Source organism: Zootoca vivipara, chromosome Z2 (genome assembly GCF_965207765.1).
Source record: "Zootoca vivipara chromosome Z2, rZooViv2.hap1.1, whole genome shotgun sequence".
NCBI lineage: Eukaryota > Metazoa > Chordata > Lepidosauria > Squamata > Lacertidae > Zootoca > Zootoca vivipara.
In genome coordinates, this window is record NC_142585.1 from 37,533,583 (window position 1) to 37,561,361 (window position 27,779).

The 27,779-nt window shown below is 48.8% G+C and overlaps 1 protein-coding gene across 5 annotated transcripts in view; it reads left to right on the plus strand.

The window, feature by feature from the left end:
- The first annotated feature begins 10 nt into the window (after positions 1-10).
- Positions 11-27,779, plus strand: part of FKBP15 (FKBP prolyl isomerase family member 15) — a 34,005-nt gene continuing 6,236 nt past the window's right edge. Inside the window, exons 1-20 of one of the 5 annotated variants that reach the window (XM_035112667.3) lie at positions 45-348; positions 6,043-6,152; positions 6,519-6,648; positions 7,450-7,519; positions 8,955-9,029; positions 10,325-10,423; positions 10,695-10,844; positions 11,674-11,742; positions 12,602-12,745; positions 12,887-13,023; positions 14,560-14,608; positions 17,321-17,440; positions 17,979-18,060; positions 18,667-18,749; positions 19,573-19,663; positions 20,436-20,545; positions 21,686-21,793; positions 23,150-23,244; positions 23,786-23,888; positions 26,965-26,997. In XM_035112667.3, coding sequence (XP_034968558.3) covers positions 296-348; positions 6,043-6,152; positions 6,519-6,648; positions 7,450-7,519; positions 8,955-9,029; positions 10,325-10,423; positions 10,695-10,844; positions 11,674-11,742; positions 12,602-12,745; positions 12,887-13,023; positions 14,560-14,608; positions 17,321-17,440; positions 17,979-18,060; positions 18,667-18,749; positions 19,573-19,663; positions 20,436-20,545; positions 21,686-21,793; positions 23,150-23,244; positions 23,786-23,888; positions 26,965-26,997 — 1,911 coding nt within the window. In that variant the 5' untranslated portion in view covers positions 45-295. Of the gene's footprint in view, positions 349-4,448; positions 4,559-6,042; positions 6,153-6,518; positions 6,649-7,449; positions 7,520-8,954; positions 9,030-10,324; positions 10,424-10,694; positions 10,845-11,673; positions 11,743-12,601; positions 12,746-12,886; positions 13,024-14,559; positions 14,609-17,320; positions 17,441-17,978; positions 18,061-18,666; positions 18,750-19,572; positions 19,664-20,435; positions 20,546-21,685; positions 21,794-23,149; positions 23,245-23,785; positions 23,889-26,964; positions 26,998-27,779 lie in introns of those variants that run through there. The other 4 variants (XM_035112668.3, XM_088664835.1, XM_035112669.3 and 1 more) reach the window with 4 other exon arrangements.

A 27,779-nucleotide genomic window follows, 5' to 3' on the forward strand; every position in this document is an offset into this window, starting at 1 on the left:
TCCCTTTCTGTCAAACATAAGAGCCCCGCCGCTAAAATCGCGGCAGCGGCAGCAGCAGTAGCAGCGGATCTAGCGCCCCCGTGGACGCGTTTTTCTCCCGCGTGGAAGTTTGGGCCATTTGGTGACCGGTAGTGCTTGGCCGTGATCACGTGCCGCCGGCCGCCTTCGCTTCCTAGTTTCGCTTCCACAGCCTTGCGCTTGCGACGAGGCGGAGAAGTTGCAGCGCTGCACTTTGCGGCACTCGCCTCCCGGTTTGGGCTTAGCCGAGGGGTGTGGGGGGCGAGGGGCCGTTAGGATGTTAGGGGACATGGAAGAAGAAGACGACGCCTTCCAGCTTCCGGCGGGAGGGTGAGAATGCGGCGCCTTTCTGCGTGCATGGGAGATGCGGGGTGTGCGTGTCTCTTTCTGTCTGTGTGCTGAGGCTGTGGGGGTGGGCTGCGTGAGGGGGGCTGTGTGAGGGGACTAGAGCTGTATGGGGCTGGGGCAGTATGTGGGGCAGGGACTGTATGTGGGGCTGGTGTGTGTGTGTGTGTGTTTAGGCTTGCTAAGGGTGTTTCCGAGCATATGCAGAGGGCTTTGTCTGCAAATACGTGCTGTTAGGCGCTAAGGGAAGGCGAAGTTCAACTAAGCTAGGCGTCTTTGAGCCAGCAAGGTTCCTTCTCTCTCTCTCTCTACCTCACTGGGTTGTTGGTGAGGATAAAATGGGCGGGGTTTCGTACAGCTAAGGATGAAATAGGAGACTGGGTTGCATCCGGCTAAGGCTAAGCTATGCGTTGGTTATGCCCGCCCATTTCAGTGGTCCTACTCTGAGCAGAGCCAGCATTGAGTTGAAACCGAAGTGCCTTGTGTTTTCACTGTTTCTTACATGCTTAGCTTTGGAGCATGAAGTGGCTAAAAAGTTCGCCGCTCAAGATGATTGGGTACAGGAGGCAGGGACTCTGCTGCAGAAATAGTAACCTCCGCAACCCCAGATCGCTACACCACTGGTGATGGGCGTACACTTGCGCAACAATCCAGAGGGCAAAAGGTACCCCACACCTTTTGTAGAGTGAGGGAATATATTATGTTTTAGTAATGGTTGCGGACTAGGAAGCCCAAGGGTTATTAGGGAAAGGAGGATTACTGTATTCTTAAAAAGCAAGACTTATTTGGCAGTAGACGCCATTGAATTCAACTGAACTTCCCCATGAACGTACATAGGGTTGATTTGCATGCAAATGTCTGTTGCCTGTGCTGTGGTGAAATATTTTCCCATTTCTTGATTCTAGCTTTCTATTTCCACTTCTTCTTTGCTGATGTTACACTGAGAGAGAGTGACTGGCCCCAAGTCACAAAGTGAGCTTCATCACTTGGAAGATCTGAACCCTGATCTCCCAGGTCACAGTTTGGCATTCTAATCCTGCACTAAAGTGGCTGCCAGTAACAGGACTGAATGGAGGAGGTGGTTTGTGTACTTAGATGCCTTCTACAAAAGGGATCCTAAATAAAGATTTCTAGTGCCCTTTACACTGTGACATTTTAGATGTTCAAAATAAGGGCACTGCACTGTTGCTTTTGGCAACACTGGCAGTGAGCAAAGGTCAGAGTGACCTATAGCCACCTGAATAAAGTGGCCACTGAACCCTAATTGCCCCATGAGAGGACGATTCATCTGGAGGTTAATGTAGGTCTGCAGCTTGGTCAGCTAGGATTCACTCTTCCTAACACTCGTAGCTGATTAATTTGCTTCAGGAATTGGTGTGATACTTAGTAGGCAAGAGAAAAGGGTATCACTTGGAAAGTCCCCAATTCAGTACGTACATGATTTAAGTTAATCTGCTGTCTTTCAGGCTGTGGTCACTTCTTCCTATAAGATTGGGAATACTGGTCTACCTCACAGACTTGTATGAGCTTAAGGTCATAAGGAGAACCCTGCTGAATCAGGCCCAGAGCCTATGTAGCTAAGTGCTCTGTTCCTGCAGGATCCAACCTCTGTAACCCACACTTTCCAACACTGGCATTACAGGGTGGTGAAGTATCTTCTTTGCATGTAGAAGGTTCTGGGTTCAATGCCCAGCATCTGCAAAATAAGGCCGAGAAAAACTTCCTGATCTCATATTCACTTTACATTTAAAGCAGTATCATACAGCTTTCAATAGTTTTTGCTTCCACACACAATTCTCAGAGTAACTGCAGTCCCTCTTCCCACGGAACTCTGGGAATGGTAAGTCTGTGAGGGGAAAAGGGTGTCTCCTAACAACTCTCAGCACCCTTAACATACTACAGTTCCCAGGATTCTTTGTAGGAGAAGCCATGAGGGCATAAAGAAGTATAATAGTGCTTCCAATGCATAGTGCAGATGAGGTCCCTGTCTTGGACCCTGGAGAGCTGTTGCTATAGATGAAATTGAACTAGATGGAACAAGGATGTGACTCAATGTAAGGCCACTTCTTATGTTCCTAGGAAGAAGACATCCAACCACACACACAGGAATGGCCTTCAAGCTGGGCTGAGGTGCATGGGCAAGTTGATGAGGTTTTTTAAAGAAATCATTTAATTTTTTTTCAATTTTTTATGGAACCACAGAGACAAGTAAACTAACAAAAAATCAATGTTTTATCCAACTAAAGGCAGGGTATACAAAACCTAAACATGCTAAATTGTCCTCCATCCCACATTCTCTGGTAAAGCAATGAGAATCCTCTGCAAGGGCATTCAGCTTGAGTTGAGGGGTGGGGGTGTCTGTCAGTCTCCTTGGGAAACTAAATCAGGGCAGCACCTCTTGCAGCTCAACTCAGCTTGTTTTTCCTGCTGCAAAAGACATTTCCCCAAGCTGCAGCTTCCCCCCGCCCCAAGGCTGAAGGTAAAGTCCTTTTATTAGGTGAGCTGATTCTTTTGGATTGCTTTGGGGGGGAAATTAAGTGTCTGCTTTGCAGGCAGAAGGTCCTAAATTCAATCCCTGGTATCTTCAAGTAGGGCTGGGAATAGCCCCTGTTTGAAACCCAGGAAAGCCGCTGCCAGTCAGTAGACGGTGCTGAGCTAGATAGGCAAAGGGTCTCATTTGATAGAAGGCAGCTTCTTATGTTCCTGATCTTTTTCCTTTCAGGTATGACATTTTCGTTGGGTATACTCATGTCCTATGGTGGTTGGTGGGGAGAAGGCTTTGCCTTGTTTCCATAACGACCTCCTTCCAAATCTGTGCCTCCAAAGGAGAGATTGCCCCACAGTAGAATATTCTTCCAGAGCAAGTTGGCTAGAGCTCTTATCAAGGAATTATTATGGGCATTGCCATGTCAGAGGGCCACAAGGAGGGCATAAGGCACTATTGAGGAACCTGAGGCTGGACTCCAGCTTCTGTCAGTCCTTGCCAGTATGGCTGAAGGCCAGGGACAAAGGGAGTTGTAGTCCAGCAATTTCTAGAGAACTGCAAATGCCCCCCCCCACGTGCCATATCATGAGCGGACATGATGGTGTTGCCTTGGAACTCTTGGGGGAGGTTAACTGTCTGGACCCCGAGGGAGTGTTGCAAGAATTCAGTGAGATAAGCAAGCTGAGAACACTGGTTGCACAAAAGGGACAAGTGCATTTGGATTTAGCAAGGTTGGGGTGGCATTCATTGACTTGTTGCCTGTTCCTGTGGCAGTGGATTCCTGGATGAGGAAGCATTTAAAAATGAACCCTGATCCAGCAAGGAACATTGCATTGGCAATACATTGAGGAATAGGAAAGATCATTGGTGGTAGTTTCCAGTTTGGGAAGGATTTTCAGAAAAAAACAGGAATATAAAAGAATTCAGAAGGGCAAACACTGAGGAAATGCGGGTGTAGGAGCTTGGTGAATTCCTCAATTGCACCACCACTGTGCTCAGAGCCTAGTTCTTGGCATAGAACTGAGAAATACTGTACTGGGAATAGATTCAGGTAGGTAGCCATGTTGGTCTGACGCAGTCGAAATATATAAAAATATTTTTAACATGTCCAGTAGCACCTTAGAAACCAACTAAGTGTGTATCTGAAGAAGTGTGCATGCACACGAAAGCTTGTACCAAGAACAAACTTAGTTGGTCTCTAAGGTGCTATTGGACAGTTTTTTTATTTTATTTTTATATATTTGTACTGGGAATCTTAGCTTTCACTAAGGAGCTTTCATTGGGAGTTTTCACCTAAGGTTGTGCCTTTACAAAATCATCATCATCATCATCTAACTATCTAGCCTTAACAGTTTTTTTCTGTTTTTATTTAAGTGTTGTGGTTTTTCCCTAGCTAGAATCCTATAAGAACTGCTTAGGGATTATACGGGATAGATTTTCGTATCTCTCACAAGGTCATGCAGCCATTCCAGAGGATTGCTGTTGTGCAAACGCAGAATTGCCTTTCGAAACCTTAGCTGTTTAATTCACCCCCCACTGCACACGCCTTACTTTGCTGATGCTTCAGGATGGAAAAGAGAGGGGAGGGGTAATAACACGAGAAAACAGCAGCCAACATTGAATGGGTGGAAGCTGGAGAACCGACTGAGGCACTTGAACAGCGATGTCAGACCTACGGCGGACAGAGTACCTTTGGCAGGCAGTCCACGGGTTTGTTTCATCTGGACCAGCTGTTTGGGGTGCTGTCAGGCATTTTAAAATGGGCACTTCACCCCTTGGATATTTTTGCTTGCTGTTCAGTATAGCATGGAGTTTGGGGCTAAGGCTGGAAATTTAATGTTTGAAGATACTTGGTCTTAGTGTTTGTTCATTTTTTTTTAATCTGCAAGTTTCTAGCTCTCAGGAGTGCGGGGAAGTGGGCTAGGATGTGTGGTAAGTTTCTGCTCCCAGAACAACCCTGAGATGAGATACTTCTGAATGTCTGTAGGGAAAAACACTTGTGTTGATCAAGGTTTATTCCCTCTCCCCACTTTCCTGGCAGTGAATCTCCCTGTGTGGGGAAAGGTAAACCGCAAGCAGAGGGGCTTGTATCTTTGCAATAACGGATACCTTTTAAATTTTGTTTTGTTTACTATGTTCTGTAAAAGCCTGGGTGCATTAATTTGGCAACAGTCTTTTCAGTTTTGGGGACTTCGTAGTTTAGACAAAAAGCAAGTATGAGATAATATGATAGAAGTTTATCAAATTAGGCGAAGTGGATAGGGATTAGGAGAAAGTGGATAGGGAACAGTTTCTCTCCCTCTTGTGAACGTCCAAAGAAGCTCAATGTTGGAAGACCTTCAGGAAAGGCAAAAGAGAGTACTTTCTCACACCATGCACGGTTAAACTACAGCAGTGTTTCCCAACCAGTGTGCCTCCAGATGTTTTGGGACTACAACTCCCACCATTCCTGACCACTGGTCTTGCTAGCTAGGGATGATGGGAGTTGTAGTCCCAAAACATCTGGAGGCACACTGGTTGGGAAACACTGAACTACAGAACTCTCCCACAGGAGGCAGGAATGGCCACCAACTTGGGTGACTTTAAAAGAGGATTAGAAAAATTCAGGGAGGAGAAGGCTAGCGATGGTTAGTCACCGTGGCTATGCTCACCAAGTTGGTAGCAGCAATGCTTCGGAATAACAGTTGCTGGAAACCACAGGAGGGGAGAGAGGACTCTTGTGCTTGGGTTCTGTTGGCTACTGTAAAAACAGAATGCTGGACTTGCTGGGACTTTGACCAGATCCTGCAGGCTTTTCTTTTGTTCTTGAGAGGTTATAGAAACTTGATAGGAAAAAGAAGGGATTGTCTCCAACTACGTTCTGCTTAGAGAAGACCCACAATGTGTCTGCTCTGTTAGTTGTATGCATTAATTTCTCGCAACAGCTCTGCAAGGCTGGTTAGCCCAAGAGAGACTGGGCAAAGCTCCCTTTGGCAAGTATTATGACCTAGTGGGGTGGCCAACATCCTAATCACTGACAGGATTCTAGTTTTTTAATCCATTACCCTCTGGTCTTTGGGGAAGGCTGCAACAAAATCGCCACCCTGCAGTGAAAACATGAGCATCTTTGTGCTTGCACATACATGTCTCGTTGCTGTTCCCACCCGCTTGCCTCTCTCTCTGTGAAGTGAATGATTACTTTTCTCTCTGCACAGGACCAGGCTGGCCTCTCTCTTTGGACAGGATCAGACAGCTACAGAATCTGAAAATGTGTTATTCCAATACATGCCACCCAAGCAGCCTAAGAAAGGTCAATCAGCTACCCGTAAGTAAACTGTTCACAATCCCTAGGAACATAAGATGAGCCCTTGTAGACCAGGCCAGTGGCCCATCTAGTCCAGCCTTTGGTTCTGAAGTCCCACAGAATCAGCTGGGTTGGTCTGTGGCAACTCCCAAGTAGCGCGGGGGAGAGACCCCTGACCTGGGGCCCCAGAAATGTGCTGGTAATCTGTATTCACCACACTGAGGTAGATGGACCCAGTGGTTTGACGCCATACAAGGCAACTTCCTATTTTCCATTAATCTGAGCAACTGGTTTGGTCCCCAAACAAGGGAGTTACCTTGGCCTGATGTTTGCAAGCAAATGCTCTGTTTGCAACAGAGCACTTACCCTTCTCATGTGCTGCTCCAGCTCCAGGTCTGTCCACCCAGAAGCATCCTCCTGCAGCTGCTGCACCTGCTGCTGCACCCGCTGCTGCTCCTGCGCCCACTGCAGCAGTGCACTCAGTCTTCTTCGCTACAGCTGTTCATGCATATTTGTTGTAAGTACTACAGCAGAGGGGATGAGCTGCAGTGTGTTCTTGCTACCCAAGTCCTGTGCTCACATCTTTTGCAATCATCTCTCCATCTTGCTTGGCTTGCTGTGCCCACCAGGATCTTGTTCGGAAAGAGGTGGAACTGAGCAACAGTGGGGGGTGGTCGATTAGGGCAAATGGGGCACCGCCTCCCCAACCTCAGCCTGCCCCCACCTGCCTGGTGTGGTTTTTTTTTTTTTTACTTCCAGCCAATCAGGCTGTGGATATCATTGACTCTGGCTTGATGTGCTGTTGATTTCCCTGCCTTATGCCATACCAGTGGAAGCAGGTCCAGTAGGACGCCACCCCCTCATTCTGCCCTCAGCTGGCTCCGACCTGCCTGCCTTCTTACATGCAACCGATGCAGAGGGCAGGACTGCCTGTCAGCTTCCTCTTCCCTCTCAGTGTCCATGTTGCCATGGTAGAACACAGCCGGGAGGAGGATGGGGACAGCCCTAGACTTGGCTGGCCCTACCTGTCATTGGCTCTGGTGCTACCTACAGTTGGGCTCTCTGCATTCCGCTCCAATGAGGCACCAGCCAACACCGAAACGAAATAAGGACAGAGACCTCCTGGGATGGGGAGCTTGTTGCTGGACTACTACCACCCACCCCAGCATCACCCCTCACCGTTGGCCAGACGTCCTGGGCTGATGGGAGTCAAACAACCCCTGGGAAGTCTTTGTAAAGAGCTGCTAAATATAACCCAAGGGGTTGGCATGGTGGCAACGATTATGGGAAGCTAAGAGGTGTCCTCTTCTCATTCCAGTACCAATGGGAAATATGTGAAACATGGCAAGTACGGAGCAGCCATAGTGGGCAGCCATGCAACCAAAGAGGTGAGAGGAAGAGGTGTGGTGTGTTGAACTAGCCTGGCTCTCTGCCAACCTGCTGTCCTCCAGATGTTTTGTACTACAGGTTGCTGTAGATTGAGCTAAGCAAGTGCTTCCCTTTGTTTGAATCCTGGTTTCCTGACCCTGTCTTACTCTGGGAAAACCAAAGGTGCTGTTCTGGCTCCTGTCTCTTTCTGCCCAATCAGCTCACAAGGGGTTATAGCTCCCCTTTTTCTTATTCTTACCAAACTTCTCTACAAAAAGTATTCGCAGCGGGGAAGGGGCTATCCTCAGTAAAACAGCATCCACTTCACAGACAGAAGCTCCCAAATCCACTCGCTAGCTTCTCTGGGTAGGGCTAGGGACACTGCTGTCAGTCAGAGTAGGCAGTCTTGAGCTAGAGAGACCAGTGGTTTGATTCAGTCCAAGGCAGCTCCCTGTGCTCTTATTTAACTAGAACCATGTGGACTAGAATCTCGACAAAAGAAGGGCCTAGGGGGTATTGTGTGTGGAGTGGGTAGAGGGAGGAGAGAAGGTAACTTTGTCGTGACTTGAAAAATCAATAAATGTTCCCCGCCACACTCAAAAAAGGAAGGGGGTTTCAGCAGCTTATGTTGGAAAGGGAATTCATTTTTTCCCAGCCTCTGTCCTTTTCAGCCCACTCAGCTAGCTCTTCAGCGGTTTGTTCTGCCCCACTTTGCTGTGAAAGGATTCACAGGTGTTTTACAATCAACGGATAAAATACATCAGGAAACATATGCGTTTATTCCAGGAAGACTTTGGTATGATTGCCTTGTCGCACTGCCCCGTTGCAGGTGAGGGTGGTGGGGACAGGATAAAACACTGGGATGTCATTCCCGTTTAGCTGATTAGGCAGGAAAGGACAGACCTCACCCCTTGGTTTCTCCACAGTCCAGGTGTAGGGAGCCTTTGGTCCTTCAGATGTCACTGAACTACAGCTCCCATCATCCCTCTCCACTGGCCATGCTGGCGAGAGCCAATGGGTGTTGTAGCTCCGCAACACCTGGAGAGCCAAAGGCTCCCCACACCTGCTCCATTGTAACGAAGGCACTCCACATGTAACTAAGCCAGGCATAGGCAACCTTGGCTCTCCAGATGTTTTGGAACTACAACTCCCATGATCCCTAGCTAACAGGGCCAGTGGTCAGGGATCATGGGAGTTGTAGTTCCAAAACATCTGGAGAGCCAAGGTTGCCTATGCCTGAACTAAGCCAAACACCTGCAATGGAAGCAATTTCTATGATGAACACCTCTGATGTATTTGTATGTTAATGTGTCATTTGGCTGCTGGGGTGCTGTGGAAACGCTACCTGGTATAAGAACAGCTCCAGGTGCTTTTGAAAACAGCCAGCCCCGTAGTTTTTGATTCCTGACTTTTGCTCCTGTTTTCTTCTGTCCTTCCGTCTCTTGCGGAATCCAGTACAGAGTGCTGCTTTATATCAGCAAGCTGCAGCAGATTGCGACCGCCAGGATCCACGCCTGGTTTGTACTCACGGTAAGCTTTGATGTTAAGATCTGCAAGGACCATGGCATAGGCTGAAGATACACGATACAACCCATCTTGCTGAAGCTAAGCAGGTGTGGAGTTGTTTGGCTCCTGGACAGCAGACTTTCTAGGAAAACCACGGGGCTGCCTGGAGATCTCTCATGTAGTAATAGAAATCACTCGGAATAAGCCAGGTATTGTGCATCCGGAAGGTCAGCAACAATAATTGTTGCAAAAGAAAATACTGGGAACTTAATGGTCTGCCTTTTTGCTTATTTATTGCATTTCTATGCCTCCTTTTTCTCAAGGTGGTATCTGTGGTTTTCTTTTTTCCTCATGTAATCTCTACAAACACCCTGTGGGGGTAGGTGAGGCTGAGAAGCAAGGTCCAAGGTCACACCCAGTGATCTTCATGTTTGAACAGTCAGTCCCTTTTCCTACAGAACTGGGGGGATTGTAGCGCTGTGGCAAGGGGAGTAGGGGCGTCTCCCAACAACATTTCAGCACTGTTTGCAAACTGCCATTCCCAGGATTCTTTGGTGGTATGGTATTGTTTGAAATGCACATTTCTTATGAGGGCTCAGCTGTGGTCAATTAATTTCAGTGGGTCTCTGAGTAGGGCTACTGCTTGTTGCAACCCATTATATTTGAGTAGTGTTAGAAGCAAGGGGCGTCTATATGGTTAAAATGCTTACATGGACGTAACAAAGTAAAGTAGAGGGCATTCTGCCCTCTATCCTACTGTAACGTCCCTTGGGGTAGCCCTCCACCCCAAAATCCTATAGCATTTCCCCATTTCTAAACATGACACACTATGTTGATTTTGTGTGTGTGTGTGTTTGCTCAGGGTAGACTCACCGAAATTAATGCACCAAAGTTCATCATGCCCATCAATTTTCATGTGTCTGCTCTGAGTAGGGCTAACATTGGGACACAACCCAAAGTCTTTAGCAATACAGTGGTGCCTCGCTTAACGAATGCCCTGCTTAACGAAAGGATTTTTCGAGCGGAGGTTGCCTCGCTAGACAAATTCGTTTTATGAAAAATTCGTCTAGCGAATTGCGGTTTCCCATAGGAATGTATTGAAATTCAATTAATGCGTTCCTATGGGCAAAAAAAAAATTCCAAAAAATTCAATGCATTCCTATGGGATTCGCTAGACAAATTTTTCGTTATAAGAAAAGACCCGTGGAACGAATTAAATTCGTCTAGCGAGGCACCACTGTACCCATCAGGAAGAAAGTTGTTTTGAGTGGAGGCTGTCTGCTGCTCAGAATTCCACTTTCTCCTTTCTCTTTCCACAGGTGCAGCCCAACAACTACTGCACATTTTATGATGATCAGAGGCGGAATTGGTCCATCATGTTTGAATCAGAAATGGTGGCTGTGGACTTCAGCAAGCAGGTGCCAGAAGCGTGCATTGCATTTTGGGGTGGGGGGTGGTGGCTGTCCAGACACTGAAATCTGGACTCAGCTCTCTTGCATCAGTCGCCAGATGGTTTCTCTGCCCAACCACTAAGAAGTATCCAGGGAGGGCAAGGAATGGTGGCGTAGCCAGTTGGGGCCTTTTTAGGCCCCTGGGGTCTTCAACCAGTACTGCGTTGGGCCTGATTGCATAGGTGCAGGTGACAATGCAGGCTAATGACACAAAGGTCTTGGTTCTTCCTCTTCGCAGCTGTGCATTGCCAAGTATAACAGCAGTCCTTCTCCTGACTCAGTGTTGTACCAGGATCTTGTTCTCGGAGACGGGCAAGGTGTGGAGACTGGAGATGCCCTGGAGATCACTTTTACAGGCTGGCTGTTCCAGAACGGCAGTCTTGGGCAGGTGAGACCTGGCAGAGGGGTTGGCTGGTGCTCTTTTTATACTGAGTGTGGGCACTTCTGTGGCATCCTCCAGGGGCTGGGGGTGATGGGAGTTGAAGTCTCTAGCAGCACTGCATGGCCGCAGGTTTCCCACTCCTGGATTCTAGTTTGCATACAGCCCTTTTCTCCCACAACCCTGTCCTTTTGCCTTTCAATAACATTGCAAGGAAATTCCCCCTGAAACAGGAGAGGGGCTTGATGAGCCTCACCCAGCTTGCTTCACAGCTCAATGTGCATTTGACCCCCCCAACTCCAATGAGCTGTAGCCAGTGCTTTTCCATGGGGGTTGCATTGGTTGCTCTCCAGAGGTGGGGCCTTTCCCAGCCTTGCAGCCCTTTCTAAACTGGGGGTGCCGTGGAGAGAACCTAGGACCTTCTTCCTGGGAAGCACATGCTGTTAGGCCCTGAGCTACACCTGTCTCCAAGGACTGGATCCTATTTCTCAACCTCACTTTACCCAATCTGCAACATGGGAGGCACTGCTAGGTAGGGGATTCAACATAAAAAGCTGCCTTGCACTGCATCAGGCCACTGGTCTAGGTTGGCATCACCCACATTGACTGGCAGTAGCTCTCCAGGCTTTCAAGCAAAAGCCTTTCCCTGGCCTTACTTGGAGATGCCAGGGTTGAACCTGGAACCTTCTGCCTGCAAACAGGTGCTGTGTCCCTGAGCTGCGCCCCGTCCTTCGATACTCATTGCTGTTGGCTCAGCAACAGGAGTAGCAGAACGTGAACCTATTACCTTCCGCGTTAAAAGTCATTTCACCCCATCGACCTTCCACTTTTTGAACAGGTTTTCGACTCAAATGTAAACAAAGAGAAGTTGCTGCGTCTGAAGTTAGGCTCTGGGAAAGTCATCAAGGTAAGGTGGCACCATCCTTTTACCGCAGTGCAAGGCCCTGGTTAGGGATTTTTGCCTCCAGTTCCACATCAAAGCAGAGTACAGCAGCCAGGGCTGTGTGGAAGGCTGAATAGCAGTGATGTTTTTTGAGCTCAAATCCTGATCAAATGGCTTCCTCAAGAACTGCAGGCAGGTAGCTGTCCCAGCTTGTCTGCACTTGCTAAGATCTGCTGGAGTGGGAGGCCCCAACAGGGTCCCTGCAAAATTCCTCACCCTGCCCTACTGGCCAATCAGACTTGCCCTTTCTTTACAGGAGGGGTGGGGAACCTCAGGCCCAGCAGGGACTGAAACTGGCCCTCAGGATTCACCCCACGCCATTCCCCTCGCCAAGCCTGCTCTGTGGCCTGGACCAAAACAGTCCTGGACCTCCAATGTTGCCTCTTGCTATCCTGGATGAGAGACAGAGGGGGGAGTGTGAGTGGGTGTCTAAAGTAGCCTATTGTACAAAGGTAAAAATTACATTCGTTGCCCCTCCCGCTTTCCCCTCTTGCCCCGCCCACTCCTGGCATGCTCCTTCCCACCAAGAAGGTTGCCCCGGAGGGAATGGTTTCCATCCCTGCTTTAAAGCTACTTCCCTCGAGACGCAAGAGAACTGTCAGTATTCCTGTGCCCTGCTCTCAATCAGCCTTTACCAACCTGAGAACCACTCACCCAGATGCTTTGGACTCCAACTCCCATCAGCCCCAGCCAGTGCCTGCTGATTGGAGTTGGAGTCCAAGGTATCTGGACATCAGGTTGGCGAAGGTTTTGTGGTTCTGGCACTTAGCTCAGAAAACCCAAACTTGTTTTCTGCTTGGTTCTCCATTTCTGGAACTTGAAGGGCTGGGAAGATGGGATGATCGGCATGAAGAAAGGAGGCAGGCGGTTCCTCCTCATCCCACCAGCATTGGCTTACGGGCCTTCGGGAGAAGCTGAACGCATTCCTCCGGACTCAACGCTGGCCTTTGAGGTGGAAGTCAAACGGGTGAGTGTGTCTTCCTCCAAGAGACCAAGAGAACCTCAGAAGGTTGTTGGGTGGTCGTTCTACCGTCTGGATAAAGTTCTAAAAATGGAGGCAGTGGTTGCCTTAACCAGACTCCATGATGCCCCTCTCTTGCTCCCTTAGGTGAGGTTTGCAAAGGACGCTGGCTCCGCCGGACAGAGCCCCAGGGACTCGCTTACACCTTCACCAGCACCACAATCAGAAAGCCCCGCTACAGACTCAGCATGGCTGACTCCTCCTACTCCCGCTCCAAAGCCAGGGTGAGAAATAAATTGAGGGTGCTCTTAGCTTTAAAGCCTTCCATTCTCCCAGTTGTCGCATCCTAACTCTGCAGTAAATATGTTGCCAACTCTGTGTTTGAGGCTTTCGGCCTTCACTTCAGATGCATAACTCAGGCCCCATCTGCACTGTACCACCTTGAGATCTGTGGATGAAGAAATGAATGAAAGAGTAAGAGGAATTGAGGAAAAGATAGAGAAGGTAGAAGGAAGGGTTGAGATTAGTGAAAAAGCGACAGTTGCAGTGACTGAACAGGTGAATGATATTTGGGGTAAAAATACGGAAACATCCAAAACAACACAAGAATTAAAAAACAAGATACAAACCTTAGAGGAAGCTGTGAGAAAATCGGCGAAAGAGCAGAAAGAAACTGGGAAAGAATTTGAAAAGGCGAAAAAAGACCTGGAGCAGTATAAAATTAAACAAGACGCCACATGGGATCCCCCATCAATATTACAAATGCAGAGTAAGGGGAAAAACACTCAGATTCAGGGGCGTACCTGAGGAGGAGGGGGAAAATATCCAAAGGAAATTGCAGTGGTACTTCTGATTAAGAACTTAATTCGTTCCGGAGGTCCGTTCTTAACCTGAAACTGTTCTTAACCTGAGGTACCACTTTAGCTAATGGGGCCTCCCGCTGCCGCCATGGCACATTGGCGCAATTTCTGTTCTCATCCTGAAGCAAAGTTCTTAACCTGAGGTACTATTTCTGGGTTAGCGAAGCCTGCAACCTGAAGCGTTTGTAACCTGAAGCATTTGTAACCCGAGGTACCACTGTAATAGGAGAATTAGCCCTGTGGCTGGAGATACAAGAAGAAGAACTATTAAATCATACGGAAAGAATATTTAGAGTAAACTCCAGGAAAGCGAGAGAGAATAAATGGCCAGGGGATTGCCTAATCACATTCACATCAAATTGGATAAAAGATAAAATGCTACAAACAAAGGGAAAGGAAAATCTAGTAGTGAATGGGAAGGAGATCATAATTATGAGAGAGATTCCTCTTAGTTTGATAAGTAAAAGAGATAAACACCAGTTCCTAACCAAAGCATTTTAAAAAGAGAGAGCTCTACAGATGAAGTCCAGTATACAAATTCAGTAAATCATACGTTCCAAATAGCGCCATGCCACTTTCAACAGCCGTGGCTTCCTGCAAAGAATCCTGAGGGCCACCTTGTCTCATAGACAACCTGGCAGGGGCCACTTTCCAGGGCTGGGCTGAGGCGCCAGTGGACAGAGCAACAGATGCTGCTCCTGCCTTCTGTGCAGCCAGAAAATGCACCATGTGGGGCTTCTTTCTGCACACGCCTCTCCCTGCCCAGGGAAGCAAGATGCACTGTCACGGTTCAAGGACACATTCCAGCCAGGCTAAAGCTCCCTTGGGGAGGTCATGAGGTGGGGTTGGTGAGGGGCATGGCCGAGGCAGAGTCCCAAAGGCCAGTTTGAGTATCCCACCCCTTAATAGACTCTTCCTGCAGTATTCAGGTTTGTTAACTCCCTTCCTTCCATACCGCAGGGAGCAAGCTGTGCGTGCCAAATCAAGCTCTATTAGCGAACAGCTAGCGGTAAGTCCCCATTGGAGCCAAATCTGCCTATTGACTGTATAGTTCCTGTTGATTGTGAACAAAGCAATGAGAAGTAACTTGGTCCTCTCATAGAGAGAGGGATCCTTATTGGTGAGCATTTTTTGAGAAACTCGGGTTACGTTTCCCTGTTGATCCTGTGATATATATATTTTTAATAAAAGCTCCCACGTAATAAAGGTATGTCACAGGAAAATCATATCATCAGTAACTACGTGTAACTAACCTTTGATATTGTGTTTGTATAGACTTCTGAGATGGGTTTCTAAGCGGGGTTTTTTAAAATAATAATAATAATAATAAATGCATTTTTAAGGTTCTTTCAGGGACCCAGGTGGCGCTGTGGGTTAAACCACAGAGTCTAGGGCTTGCTGGTCAGAAGGTCGGCGGTTCAAATCCCTGCAACGGGGTGAGCTCCCGTTGCTTGGTCCCAGCTCCTGCCCACCTAGCAGTTCAAAAGCACATCAAAGTGCAAGTAGATAAATAGGGACCGCTCCGGCGGGAAGGTAAACAGCGTTTCCGTGCGCTGCTCTGGTTCGCCAGAAGCAGCTTTGTCATGCTGGCCACATGACCCGGAAGCTGTCTGTGGACAAACGCCGGCTCCCTCGGCCTATAGAGCGAGATGAGCGCCGCAACCCCAGAGTCTGACACGACTGGACCTGATGGTTAGGGGCCCCTTTACCTTTTAAAGTTCTTTCATTAATCGTTTTAGTGTGAACATGTGGCAATGAAATGGTGCATTCATCAGGGGGGAAACCCTGCACTGGAAGCTTCTATAAATGTAAAACACTCCCCCCCCCATGGGTTTGCATGTTTACAACATCTTAGTTGATCTGTGTATTTCATTCCCATTTCCTATCAGAGGCCATGCTGGCTGGGGGCTGATGGGAGTTGTAGTCCATTACACCTGTAGGGCCCCAGGTTGGTGAAGGTTGCTGTGCCCTTTTCTATAATATATTTTTTTAAAGTTTTCTATTTTACATTTCAAAATAAACATTTTACAAACTTTAAAATATCCAGCCACTTCCCTTCTTCTCCTTCCATGTTTCTTTTTATATATTATGCATTCCTGCATATTTTACTAAACCATTCAAATCAGTTTTCCACTTTTACACCCATCAAAAATTATTTACTCTGTTGAATTTATCTCAGTGCTGCCGCCATTTTCAGCTGGTTGATATGCCCTTAACTAAGGCCTAAGTACTGGGCATCTGACATGCATTGTCAGGCACACAAAGGAAGCCACAGCGGGCAGGTGGGTGGGGGAAAGAGAGAGAAGGACAAACCAGCTGCTTTCTCTTAGGGGATCTTGCTTGGGCTCTGGTCCCCTTAGCTTAATCCTGCCCAGGGGGTGTGGCAGCCCTCACCACCATTTTGAAATCCAATGTTAGGCTTTGAAAGGGTAAGAGAGGTTGTTTTACTGGGTGCATCCCATGATATGGGAAGAGGAGTCTCTCTTTTTTTAAGCAACCTTGAAGATACCTAATGCAGAAAGACTGGAAATCTAAATGCAATATAAGCTGTTGTATGAGCTTGTAAACCACTTTTATTTTACTTAGCTGGACAATTAGGTCAGTTTGGCTTGGGGACTTGTAGCCGACAACATTTAGATGGAAGGTCCCCTCAATCACCCTCCCTGTTTTATAGCCTGACTAGCTGGCCCTGCCACGCATTGCTGTGGCTTTGTGTGTGAAATTAGGAAGAAAGGAATAAGATAGTTCATGTTTGGGAGGTGTGTGTGTGGTGGGGTGGGAGGGTAGTGGGGCAACTTGGCATGTTGTGAAGTTTGGAGACTTTGGGTGTGAGATTTTGTGTGTTACCTGGCCACTCCTCCGTGGAGTGGAAGTGGTTGCGTCAGTGGGGGAGGGGCTGCTTGTGTTGGGAGGTGTGGTGTGGTGAGATAAAGCCTTATTTTGATGTGTTGGCTTTGGCGGCAGCGGCAGGGCTCGGCCTGGCCCTGATGGCGTCGCTGGTGTGGGCGGAGTTGGTGGCGTAGCCGACTTGGGTGTGAGAGCGTATGTGGAGTATGTGGTGGTTGGGGGGGACATGGTCTGTCTGTCTTTCTGTCTTTCGTTGCGGCATCAGCAATGCCAGAGTCGGCGACGTTGGGGCTTGGCCTTCCTCTCGGGGTGTGTGTGACGGCAGTGGTTGTGGCGGTGGTGTGGGGCAGCCTGTCTCCAACAGCGGTGTTGGCGGTGTTGGCACTGTTGGCACAGCCTGGGTGCCTCTCACGTAGCTGTTGGCCCAAGGGGCAGGATCCTGTCGTTGCTCTGAGCAGGAGTTGGCGTGGTGGCGGTTACAGCATGCTGCATTTTATGACGTCGGGATATTGCCCCCACCCTTGGACAAGGAGCTGTTTGAGTCGTGTATTGTAGCTGTAGTTGTGTCATTGGCCATTAGATGGCGCTGTGTTGAGTTCCTAAAATCTGGGTTTTACCTGCCTCAGGTGTGAAATCTCTACGCAAACTGCATAAGATCCTTCGCGTATTCGCATGTGACGTGTCAAAATTTTAACGCAGTCGGTCCAGCGGTTTCGGTGAAGACACGCAAACATGGTCTGCTTACATTTATATATATATAGATGTCATATTCTGACAAACAATAACTTCCATTTCTGAAAAGCCTGGATGGCCAATTATAACACCAATTTCTCTTCCCTTCTCTTCTCCCCCCCCTCTTTCTTTCCCTGGCCAGAATCCTGATGCAACAAAAGTGAAACTGATTTCCCGTATGGCAAAGATGGGTCAGCCCATGCTACCTGTCCTCTCCAGCACATTTGCACCTCAGCAAGACTCAGTTGACAAGGAGGTAGAGGTGTGTTAGCTTAAATTCCCAGTGGGGGTGGGGTGGGTGTTGGCTGTTGCTGAAATTCAGGTAGTTTGGCAAGATGACTGTTGATGAACATAGCAAGCTACCTTATACCGAGTGAGACTGCTGGTACACCTAACTCCCTACTGTCTACACTGACTGGCAGTGAAGGAGGGGAGGGTCCTTTTTTTAGTTAATTACAAACCTTCTTGGTTCTCCAGGGTTTCAAACAGGGGGCATTCCCTGTCTACCAGGTATCAAACCTGGGGCCTTTTGCATGAAACTGAGGGTCTTGCTGTCCCTAGATCTAGTAGTCACCCCAAACAGTTTTTGGGTCTGAATCTTAATTTGAGGGAAAGCCTTGTAAGGATATTTGTATGTCGCCTTTCCAAAGTTAAAACTATGCTCAAAGTGGCTTACAACTTTTTAAAAGAAACATAGCTACAAATGTTCTGGCATGCCTCTCTCTTGTTAATGTGGGATTTGAAGCCTCTAGGGTCCCTGCCACTTCCCAGGAGGGTTAATTATGCATTGTCTTCTTCAGGAGCCGAATGCCATGCAAGAATTTTCAACCATCTGTCCGAACGACTACCGTCCAATGGCCAACCCTCCATGGGCAATGCAAGGTAAAATGTGTGTTCCCTTCTTGCGCCTTGGTGATGGTCACCAACTTGGGTGGCTTCAAAAGAGGGTTGGGCAAGTTCATGGAGGAGAGGGCTGCCCATGGCTACTGGCACTGTGGCTGCGCCCTCCCTCCACGGTTGGAGCAAAGAATGCTTCTGGGTGCCAGTGGCTGGAAACCGCAGGAGGGGAGAGGGCTCTTGTGCTCAGCTGCTGTTTGCAGGCTTCCTATGGGGGCACCTGGTTGGTCACTGTGAGAAGAGGATGCCAGACTAGATGGGCCACTGGCCTGATCTGGCAGGGCTCTTCTCAGTAGAATTTAGTTGGGCACAATCCAGAGGCCAGCATGATGATTGTGCATGGAAAGTGGAGGAAATCTGGATGTGTGGGGATGGGGGCACAGTGTCCTTCATTTGCTGTAGATCAGTTTGAGCAGAGATCTTTCCCAGTCTGCGTCTGTCACTGGCATTGTGTTTAGATGCTTGAATTGATCTGTTGTTTGTGTGCTTACTCCTCTGGGCTCCTTTGGGTGGAAATAGAGACAAACATTTTGATGATGATGATGATGATGATGATGATGGACAACGCTGATGCCTCTGCTTTCTTTCTAGCTCCTCATCCAGCTGTCTCGGGGCTCCAAGCGCCTGCTGCCCCCCAGCCACAGCCCCTTCCAAGAGCCCCTCAAAACTGTCAGGTAAGGAGTTATTTGTAGGCAGGGAAAGGTTATTTCATAGGTTGTCAGGTGAGCCACAACTTCATGCTCTGTCCCCTGGTTCGCTCAAGACAGGGGCATGTGACTAGCAGGCTTGGCTAAGTTCCCTCATCCTTTTCTGTCTGTGTCAGGTCTTCATTTGCAAAATAGGGAGGCTGCAGCATAACCATGAAGGTAATAGCCCTTCGGTGCAAATCCCAAAAAACACTAAATTAAGACCTAGCAGCATTCATAGCCTTGGGCTGGAGGGAAGCAGTTTGTTACCTTGGCAGTGCTGAGGTAGCTTCCACCGAATCCAGCAGGGATCTTCTATATATTGGATGATCTTTAGAAGAATGTAAGAAGAACCTCTGCTGGATCAGGACAATGGCCCACCTAGTCCAGCATCCTGTTCACAGGGGGGCATCTATTCTCAGTGGCTCCCTGGATGCCTCAGTGCAAAGTGCACAAACAGTGCCTGTGTGTAAGAGCTTTTCCCCCTCCCACAGTTTCCAGCCACTGACATTCAGAAGAATTCCTTCTTCCAACCACGGAGGTGGAGCATTAGCTGTTGAGGCCAGTAGCCATCAATAGCTGCCTCCCCCATGGATTTGCCCAATCCTCTTTTGTAGCTGTCCGAATGGTTGTCCGCTATTGCCTTTTGCAGGAGAGAATCCCTTGCAGTCCTCAGCCTTTGGGTCATCTAGCCCTTGAGAGCAGGGTTAAAGCAATCCTGCTGTTTTAATGGGGGAACCGGTTTGCCGTCTGTTTGGTCAGTGTGACAAGTCACCTGACTCTCCTTTCCCTCCCCCACCTGTGTTCTCAGCCTTATGCAGGGGTGCCATACGCTTACCCACAAGTGAGCGCCGCAGTTTCCCAGCTCCAGTCTGTTGGGTTGTGCCCAGCTCCTTTCCAAGGTATGTTCAAACTCTGCACTATGTAGCGTTGGGAGCTGCTTTCAAACATTAACTTTTTTTTTTAAAAAAAAAAGCAAAACCCTTTATTAAAATTATTGACAACCCAAAAGTCTGGTAGCAGGCTTGCCATATATGAAGAAAGCAATCAATAAATAATAAGAGAAGGAAATGAAATCCTACATGTTGAGCATTAAAGTTAGAACTTCCCCCGTTCAGAACATCAGAGCCTACGCAAGGCCAGTGACCTATCTAGTCCAGCATTTTCTTCTCACGATGGCCAACCAGTGAGGATCAGCAGGGTCTGAGCACCTTTCCCTTCCTGTGCTTTTCAGCAGCTGGTATTCAGAGGCAGTTGTGAAGTCAAAACATGGGCATCATGGCTAGTTGCCATCGATAGCCTTCTCCTCCTCTGTGAATTTGTCCAATCCTCTTTTAAAGCCATCCAAGTTGGTGGCCATCACTGCCTCCCGCAGAAGAGAGTTGCACAGTTTTAAGTCTGCACTGTGTGAAGAAGCATTTCCTTTTGCCTTATTCCAGCCATTTAAAAGCTGGGAATAGGCAGCTAAGTTGCCTTAAAGTCCCCCCCACCCTAGAAGATTCACGGCTGTTTGTTAAGATGCTCAAGAACAACTGTGTTCTTTTCTCCCTGCCCTTTCTGATTGGTGTGACCCCCTCTCTTCCTGCCCCGTCCCCTTCTATTTGCTTCTGCTGATAGTCTCATTTTGAAACAATAACAAAACACAACCTTGCAGAGTTTTCTTTCCTGTCACAGCAGCTGGAGACATTGCTTCATTCCTGCTGACAGAGACCCGGCAACAGAACACAGAGGTCCGGCTGGCCGTTGGGAAGGTGGCTGACAAGATGGACCAGCTGTCAGTCAAGGTAATACAGAACTTTCGGGATAGGAAGCTGCTTAAGAACTGCCTTGCTAGCACTTTCTGGAAACAATAGGAAGGTGTTTTCCTTGCAACAGGCTTTTCCAGTGGGCTGAAAAGCTCCCTCGCCTGAGGTGTTGGTTTTGTATTGTTGATTACTTTATTTCATAAAAAAAACCCCACAAAGAACTTTACAAAAAGAATAAAATAATAGAATTATTAGTGAAAACGATTTAAATATTCAAAAAAAATAAAACTAGAAACATATCAGCATTCTAGAGATCTAAAGAAGCATGTGCTGAAAAGGGTACAGGCAGTTCCCCATTTACATGGGGGTTGCATTCTGAGGCACTGTGCATGTCAGCTTGCCCCACACCCCTGCAGGGTCAAAAAGGTGTTCCCACCAATCGCACACAGATGGGGAGTTACCTGTACAGTGAAAGTGCCTGCCTGATATTGATTGTTGTTCAACTGTTTTAAGGCTTTTAAACAGCTTTGGGGTTTTGTGTTTAAAAAAATAAAAATAAAACCGGATTTAAAGATTTACTATGAAGCAACTGCCATTTGCTGGATGAAAGAATGGTTTATGTTAGAAAACACTGATGTATTAGATTTAGAAGGTTATAATAATACGTTTGGATGGCATGCATATTTATGGTATGATAAAGTGAAGGTTTAATAAAAATTTAATATAAAAAATAAAACGATAGCTAAACGGTAATAAAATAAAATAAAAATAAAAATAAAAAATCAAGCAGTATATACATTTTGTGAAAGCAATCTACCTTCAGGTTTTCCTTCTGTTTCATACTGTTTGGAAAACTGTATCTAGCTGCTTTTATTAATATGGGGGGGGGGAGGTTTGGGACTAGGGAAGTTGCTTCAGCTAGGTAGGTGGAGCACATCTTTTCATGCAGAAGGTTCCCTGTTAGCTCCCTAACATCTCCAGGTAGGACGGGGGAACTCCCCAGTCTGAAAACCCAGGGAGATGCTGCCCACCAGTGTTGACAGCACTGAGCTAGATGGACCCAGTGGTCTGATACTGAGCAGCACAAAGGGCCCAGGCCTGATCTGGCTTCTTCTCTCCCGTGTGCTGATGCTTCAATCTGCACCTCCTTTTTCCTTTCTCTCCCCACACCCCTTGCAGCTGGAGGAACTGCGGAAGCAAAACTCTGGCCCCGGTTTGCTGCCAGGCGTCTCTTCTGTTACCATGGAAAGCTCTATGATCATGAGTAACATCCAGCGTATCCTGCAGGTAAAGAGCCTGTGTACTTGAAAGCATGAGGACTAGAACCTTGCTTTACCTTCAGGTGAAGGGTCACAGCTAAGTGGCAGAGCATATGATTCGCAGGCAACAGGTCCTGGGTACAATCCCCAATGGCGTCTCCTGGCAGGGCTGAGACCCCATGCCTGAAACCCTGGAGGAGACGCTGCCAGTCAGTGTAGAGTCTTGGGGAGCCTTGGGCACAAATGCTGCCCTATCCTTCCCTGTTCCGGCTCAGCACCCTCCTTGAGTTCTTTTGGCCAGCTGGAAGTGTCTTTGTGAACTGTTGCCCCTTGCTAGCCTGGACGTGGAGCAATCGATGTAAGGCAGTGGTAGGCAACCTAAGGCCCATGGGCCACAAGCGGCCCACAGGGGTCATTTAACCAGCCCACGAGCCACCCCTGAACCAAGCGGCCTGCTTGGCGAGTCCCCTGTTTGGTGAGTCCCCACGTGCTGCGCTAAACCGGCGCAGCACGGCGCAGGGACTCGCTTCCGTGGCGCTGGAAATCGTGTCTGCACATGCAAAGATGCCGGAAATTGCGTCAATGCAAACGCTCCACCCACTTTTGTCCCTAGACCCGCCCACTCCTGGACAGTGATCCTGAGGCAAGGCAGCTTTTGGACTGGCAGAGGTTCTTCGCCCCTGTTGTAGGCTGCACTGAGCTAGATATAGGCAACTATCTGGCTTGAGCTAAGGGAGCGTCCTCTGCTCCAGTTCCTCTAAGGCTGCACTAGCAATTGGGCTTTTAGTATCGCAGCTCCAGACATCCAGAATCAGTTTCCAGCCCAAATCAGACCAGGGCTTAGTGTGATGCTGTTTAGATGCCTCTTGAAAGCACGCTTGCGTTGGAGGGCTTTCCTTCCTGACGTGTCACGTACGAAGATCAAGTTTTATACCTGCTTAAATGGTGTTGTTTTTTTAAAGTTGAGTAGAATAGATAGACTTATTGTATCAGAGTTTGTGAAACTGATTTTATTCGTTCTCAGAGCTTGGATTTCTGTGTTCTGCTTTTACCATGTATGTTGCTTCCATGGCTTCATGCAGTATAGCTGTCTCACAATTTGCTTACTAAATAAAGTTAAATAAGATGGGGACAGGGAGAGAGACCGAATCTGCTAAGTTTACCTAAGAGGTTTGCAAAAAGGGAGCAGCTCCAAACTGCCCAGTGTCCTGTCCATGACCATGGTGAAAGGCCGCAACAATTTATCTCCTCAAATCTGGGTCCCCAAGAGAGGTTGGGGGAGATAGTCCCCATCTATCCATTGGCCAAGGCTGGCTGGAGATTGTGAGAGTTGTAGAGGCCAGGATTGACTCTGACACATTCCATTTTGCTCTTTGTGCCACAGGAAAATGAGAGGTTGAAACAGGAGATCATTGAGAAGAGCAGCCGCATTGAGGAGCAGAACAAGAAGATTGGGGAACTGATTGACCGCAACCAACGGTGAGGGAGACTCTTGCTCACTTTTACTGCTCTATGAGAAACAGCTGGTATTTGTGGCTGAAGCCTACAGCTCAGGTGGCCTGGCTCAATCCCCAGGTACCCCAAACTGCTGCCAGTCAAAGTGGACAGTACTGGGCTGGATGGACAAATAGAAGAATACAGGAATATAGCCTGTGTGGGGTAGCAGTTAAGAGTGTCTGTCAGAATAAGATCTGGGAGACCAGGGTTCCAATCCCCACTCTGCCATGAAGGTGACCTTGGGCCAGTCACTCTCTCTCAGCCTAACCTACCTCACAGGGTTGTTGTGAAGATTTAAAAAAAGGGAGAACTATGTACCCCCACTTTGAGCTCCTTGGAATATAAAGAAAATAATAAGAACAACTATTACGATTCTGATATAAAGGACAGAAGCTCTCCTAGGTGGCTTTTGAAAAGTTAGGTCTACATATGATGCTGCCTTGATTTCTTTTTTTACATGAGAGGATGGAAAGTATCAAATCATGCAAACATTCACCTGTGTAAAAAAAAATATCTCCCCCAGCTATGTGGAGCAGAGCAACCTGTTGTCAGAGCAGAGCAGCACCTCACTGCAGAGGACCATGGAGCACACGCAGGCAAGGGTCCTACATGCTGAACAGGAGAAGGTAAGCCCTGGCAGTGGGACAGCCACCACACGAAGGGGCAGGGTGGGTGGGCAAGTGACTGAAGCTGTGGGGAGGGCAAGTGCTATCCCAGGATCCCGACCTTGAGTTCACAATCGCTAATGCAGGTCACAATTCCCCTTTGCCTGCAGGCCAGAAATAAGTTACGTTTCTGAGCAGCAGCAACAACAAAATACAGTGGTGCCTCGCTAGACGAATTTAATTCGTTCCACTGGTCTTTTCTTATAACAAAAAATTCGTCTAGCGAATCCCACAGGAATGCATTGAATTTTTTTTTTTGCCCATAGGAACGCATTAATTGAATTTCAATGCATCCCTATGGGAAACCGCGATTCGCTAGACAAATTTTCCGTAAAACGAATTCGTCTAGCGAGGCAACCTCCGCTAGAAAAAAAACCTTTCGTTAAGCGGAAATTTCGTTAAGCAGGGTATTCGTTAAGCGAAGCACCACTGTAGAACAAACGACTGGCTAGGTATACATGCACATACAGTGGTGCCTCGCTAGACGAAATTAATTCGTTCCAGGACTCAATTCGTCCTACGAAAAGTTCGTATAACGAGGCACCATTTCCCATAGGAATGCATTAAAAGTAAATTAATACGTTCCTATGGGCTCCGGGGGAACTGGTGGCGGCGGCGGCGCTTGCTCTCTTGGCTTGGGGAAGGCAGGCAGGCGCTTCCCCGAGCCAAGAGAGCAAGCGCCGCTGCTGCCAACGACAGAGCCGGATCGGACGAAGCTTGAGAATTTTCGTCGGATCCGGCTCTGTCGGGAGGGGTGGGGGAAAGGCGAAGGAACGATCCTGCGCCTTTCCCCCACCGCCGCCAAACCAGTGCCAGAGCTGAAGTGTGGCGCTGCAGCCGGGGGCTTTTCGCAGTTTGCCTCCCCCTTGGCTCGGGGAAGGCAAATGGCAAAAAGCCCCCTGCAGCGCCTGCCTCCTCCCCGACACTGAACGCAACTTCGGAGACCTGAAGTTGCGCTCTGTGCCGGGGGTGCGGGGCGAGAGGCGGTGGGGGTGAACACCTTCTCCCGCCGCCGCCTCCCGCCTGCCTCCCCCGACACTCGGCTTTCTCAGGGAACGCAAGCGGGCGGGCTAGGTGTCCCCCGCTTGCGTTCCCTGAGAAAGCCGGGCGCGCTTTCTCGGCGAAGACAAGCGGGCGGCCTAGGTGTCCCCCGCTTGCCTTCGCTGAGAAAGCCAGGTGCCTTCTCAGGGAACGCAAGCGGGGGACACCTAGCCCGCCCGCTTGCTTTCCCTGAGAAAGTCGCAGCGCAAAGCCGGCATGGGGTGCAGTTTCGGAGGCTTCCAAGGCTGCACCCCATGTCGGCTTTGTGCTGGGAGAAGCGGCGGCGGGAGATGTTTCTCCCGCCGCCGCTTCTCACAGCGTAAAGCCGGCATGGGGTGCAGTTTCGGAAGCCTCCGAAACTGCACCCCATGCCGGCTTTACCCAGCGAGAAGCGGCGGTGGGAGAAACTTCTCCCGCCGCCGCTTCTCACAGCGTAAAGCCGACATGGGGTGCAGTTTCGGAAGCCTCCGAAACTGCACCCCATGCCGGCTTTACCCAGCGAGAAGCGGCGGTGGGAGAAACTTCTCCCGCCGCCGCTTCTCACAGCGTAAAGCCGACATGGGGTGCAGTCTCGGAAGCCTCCGAAACTGCACCCCATGCCGGCTTTACCCAGCGAGAAGCGGCGGTGGGAGAAACTTCTCCCGCCGCCGCTTCTCACAGCGTAAAGCCGACATGGGGTGCAGCCTCGGAAGCCTCCGAAACTGCACCCCATGCCGGATTTACCCAGCGAGAAGCGGCGGTGGGAGAAACTTCTCCCGCCGCCGCTTCTCACAGCGCAAAGCCGACATGGGGTGCAGCCTTGGAAGCCTCCGAAACTGCACCCCATGCCGGCTTTACACGGCGCGCCGATGTGGGAGGTGTTTTGCCGGCTGCCTTCCCCTTGAATTGGGGAGGGCAGCCAGCGAAAACGCCTGACAGATCCGGGATTTCCTCCCACCCCCGCCCGACAGATCCAGGATTTCCTCCCTCCCCCCGCCCGACAGAAGTGCGGCGATGTGGGGGTGTTTTGCCGCCTGCCTTCCCCAAGCCAAGGGGAAGGCAGGCGGCAAAAAGCCCTGGCAATTTTTCACTGCACGCTGGACTTTGGAGTCGGAGGTTTGTTTTTCTATGGCCACGCTTCGCAAGACGAAGCGGCGGCCATAGAAAAACTCGTCGTCTTCCGAGGCAACCTCCGATCGCAAAATCCATTCGTATAGCGGAAAATTCGTCTAACAGGGCATTCGTTAACCGAGGCACCACTGTACAGGTAAAAGATTCATAAGCTTCAGGTAATCCTTTGAAAAGCACCTCAGGTTGAATATGAGAGAGCAACAGAATGTCCTTTTAAAATTTAACAGAGTGGCTAAGAAACACAATGCACCACATTGGGCTACAGTACGATCTCATTGACTGCATTCACATGCCATGCTAAACTGTGGGTTCGCATGGAGTGAGCAAGCATAGTGAACATACCCCCTCACCACCTCCTATGCAGCCAAGAAGAAGAGTGTGAGAGTTTCCACTTCTAGGTAACCATTGCTTCCTCTGTTGTCTGGACTGAGAGCAGCCATTTATGTTAAGTAGAATTAGTTTCTGAAGTTAGCTTATTGGAAAAAACCATTTGAAGTTGGTGTGCTTGATATTAACCATAGTTGATGTTAACTGCAGCTTGTTGTACTGGGCAACACAGCAAACCATGGCTAGGCATAAGTGTCAGGGTTCCTTGCCACACGAGAGGAGGAGATGTAAGGGGAAAGCATGCAAGTCAAGGTTTGTTGTGGCCTGTTCTTGCTTGGGCATCAGCATGCAAACCCTGTCATTAAGGCATATTACATGCATTTTACCCTGAGGCCGCTGGGATTTTCAGTGATATAATCAGCCCTTGAACCACAGAATAAGCAGAGTGCGCTTAACCCCTGAATGCCATTGTCTCTTTTGATAACTCTTTCTCCCCTCTTGCTGCTTTTGCTTCTGGTGGTGTTAACTCTCCTCTCCTTGTCGCCGCTTTTCTCTCTAGCACATGCCGCCACTGGATCAGGGGTGGGAACAGGTGAGGCGATGTCCTTGGGTGTCCTGATTACATGAGCACTTCCTTCCTCCCCTCATACTTTTCCAGATCACCATTTCATACTTTTAGCAGGTTAAAACCCCACACCTTCTGCAGGTGTCTCTCTCTCTGCGAAGCCTCTCTGTGCCTTGGCATCCCAGCTTCAGTGACAATGGGTTTTGCTAAATCAGGGGTGGGGGGACTCCAGGCCCCTGAACCAAAGGCCACCTTCCAGGCCTATGTGTCTGGCCCTCGGAACTTCTTCCAAGCCCGCACCCTCACCAGTCCTACTTTGCACCCTCCTTCAGTGCTTTTGCCTGGCTTGGTCAGGCCAAAAGCCCGTCTTATTCTCACAACCAGATGTCCCAAAAGGGAATCCTACAAACAGGATTTGAGCTCACCCACTTGCAATTCCCAGGAACAGCATGCTGCCTCCAATGTTGGAGGGAGACGCTAGCCCTTGTGGCTGGTGGCTGTGGATAGCTTTTCCTGCTCCATTGTTTTGTCTAATTCTCTGCTAAAGCCATCCAACTTGGTGGCCTTCATTCCATCTTGTGGGAGAGAGCTCTGATGTGTGAAGATGTCCTTTCTTTTGTTTGTCCTGAATTTTTCTGAGAAAATATTTTCTGCTTTCCATTTTATGCACCTTTGTTGTGCATGCTTTTTCCTGAACTAAAAAGCCCAAGGCTTGTGCCTCCCCCGCCCACCGCTCCTCATAGCCTTTCCAGTAGACCAGTCCTGCAGGGTGTTTCCTGGGAGACTCATTATTAGCATTTGGAAGCCTC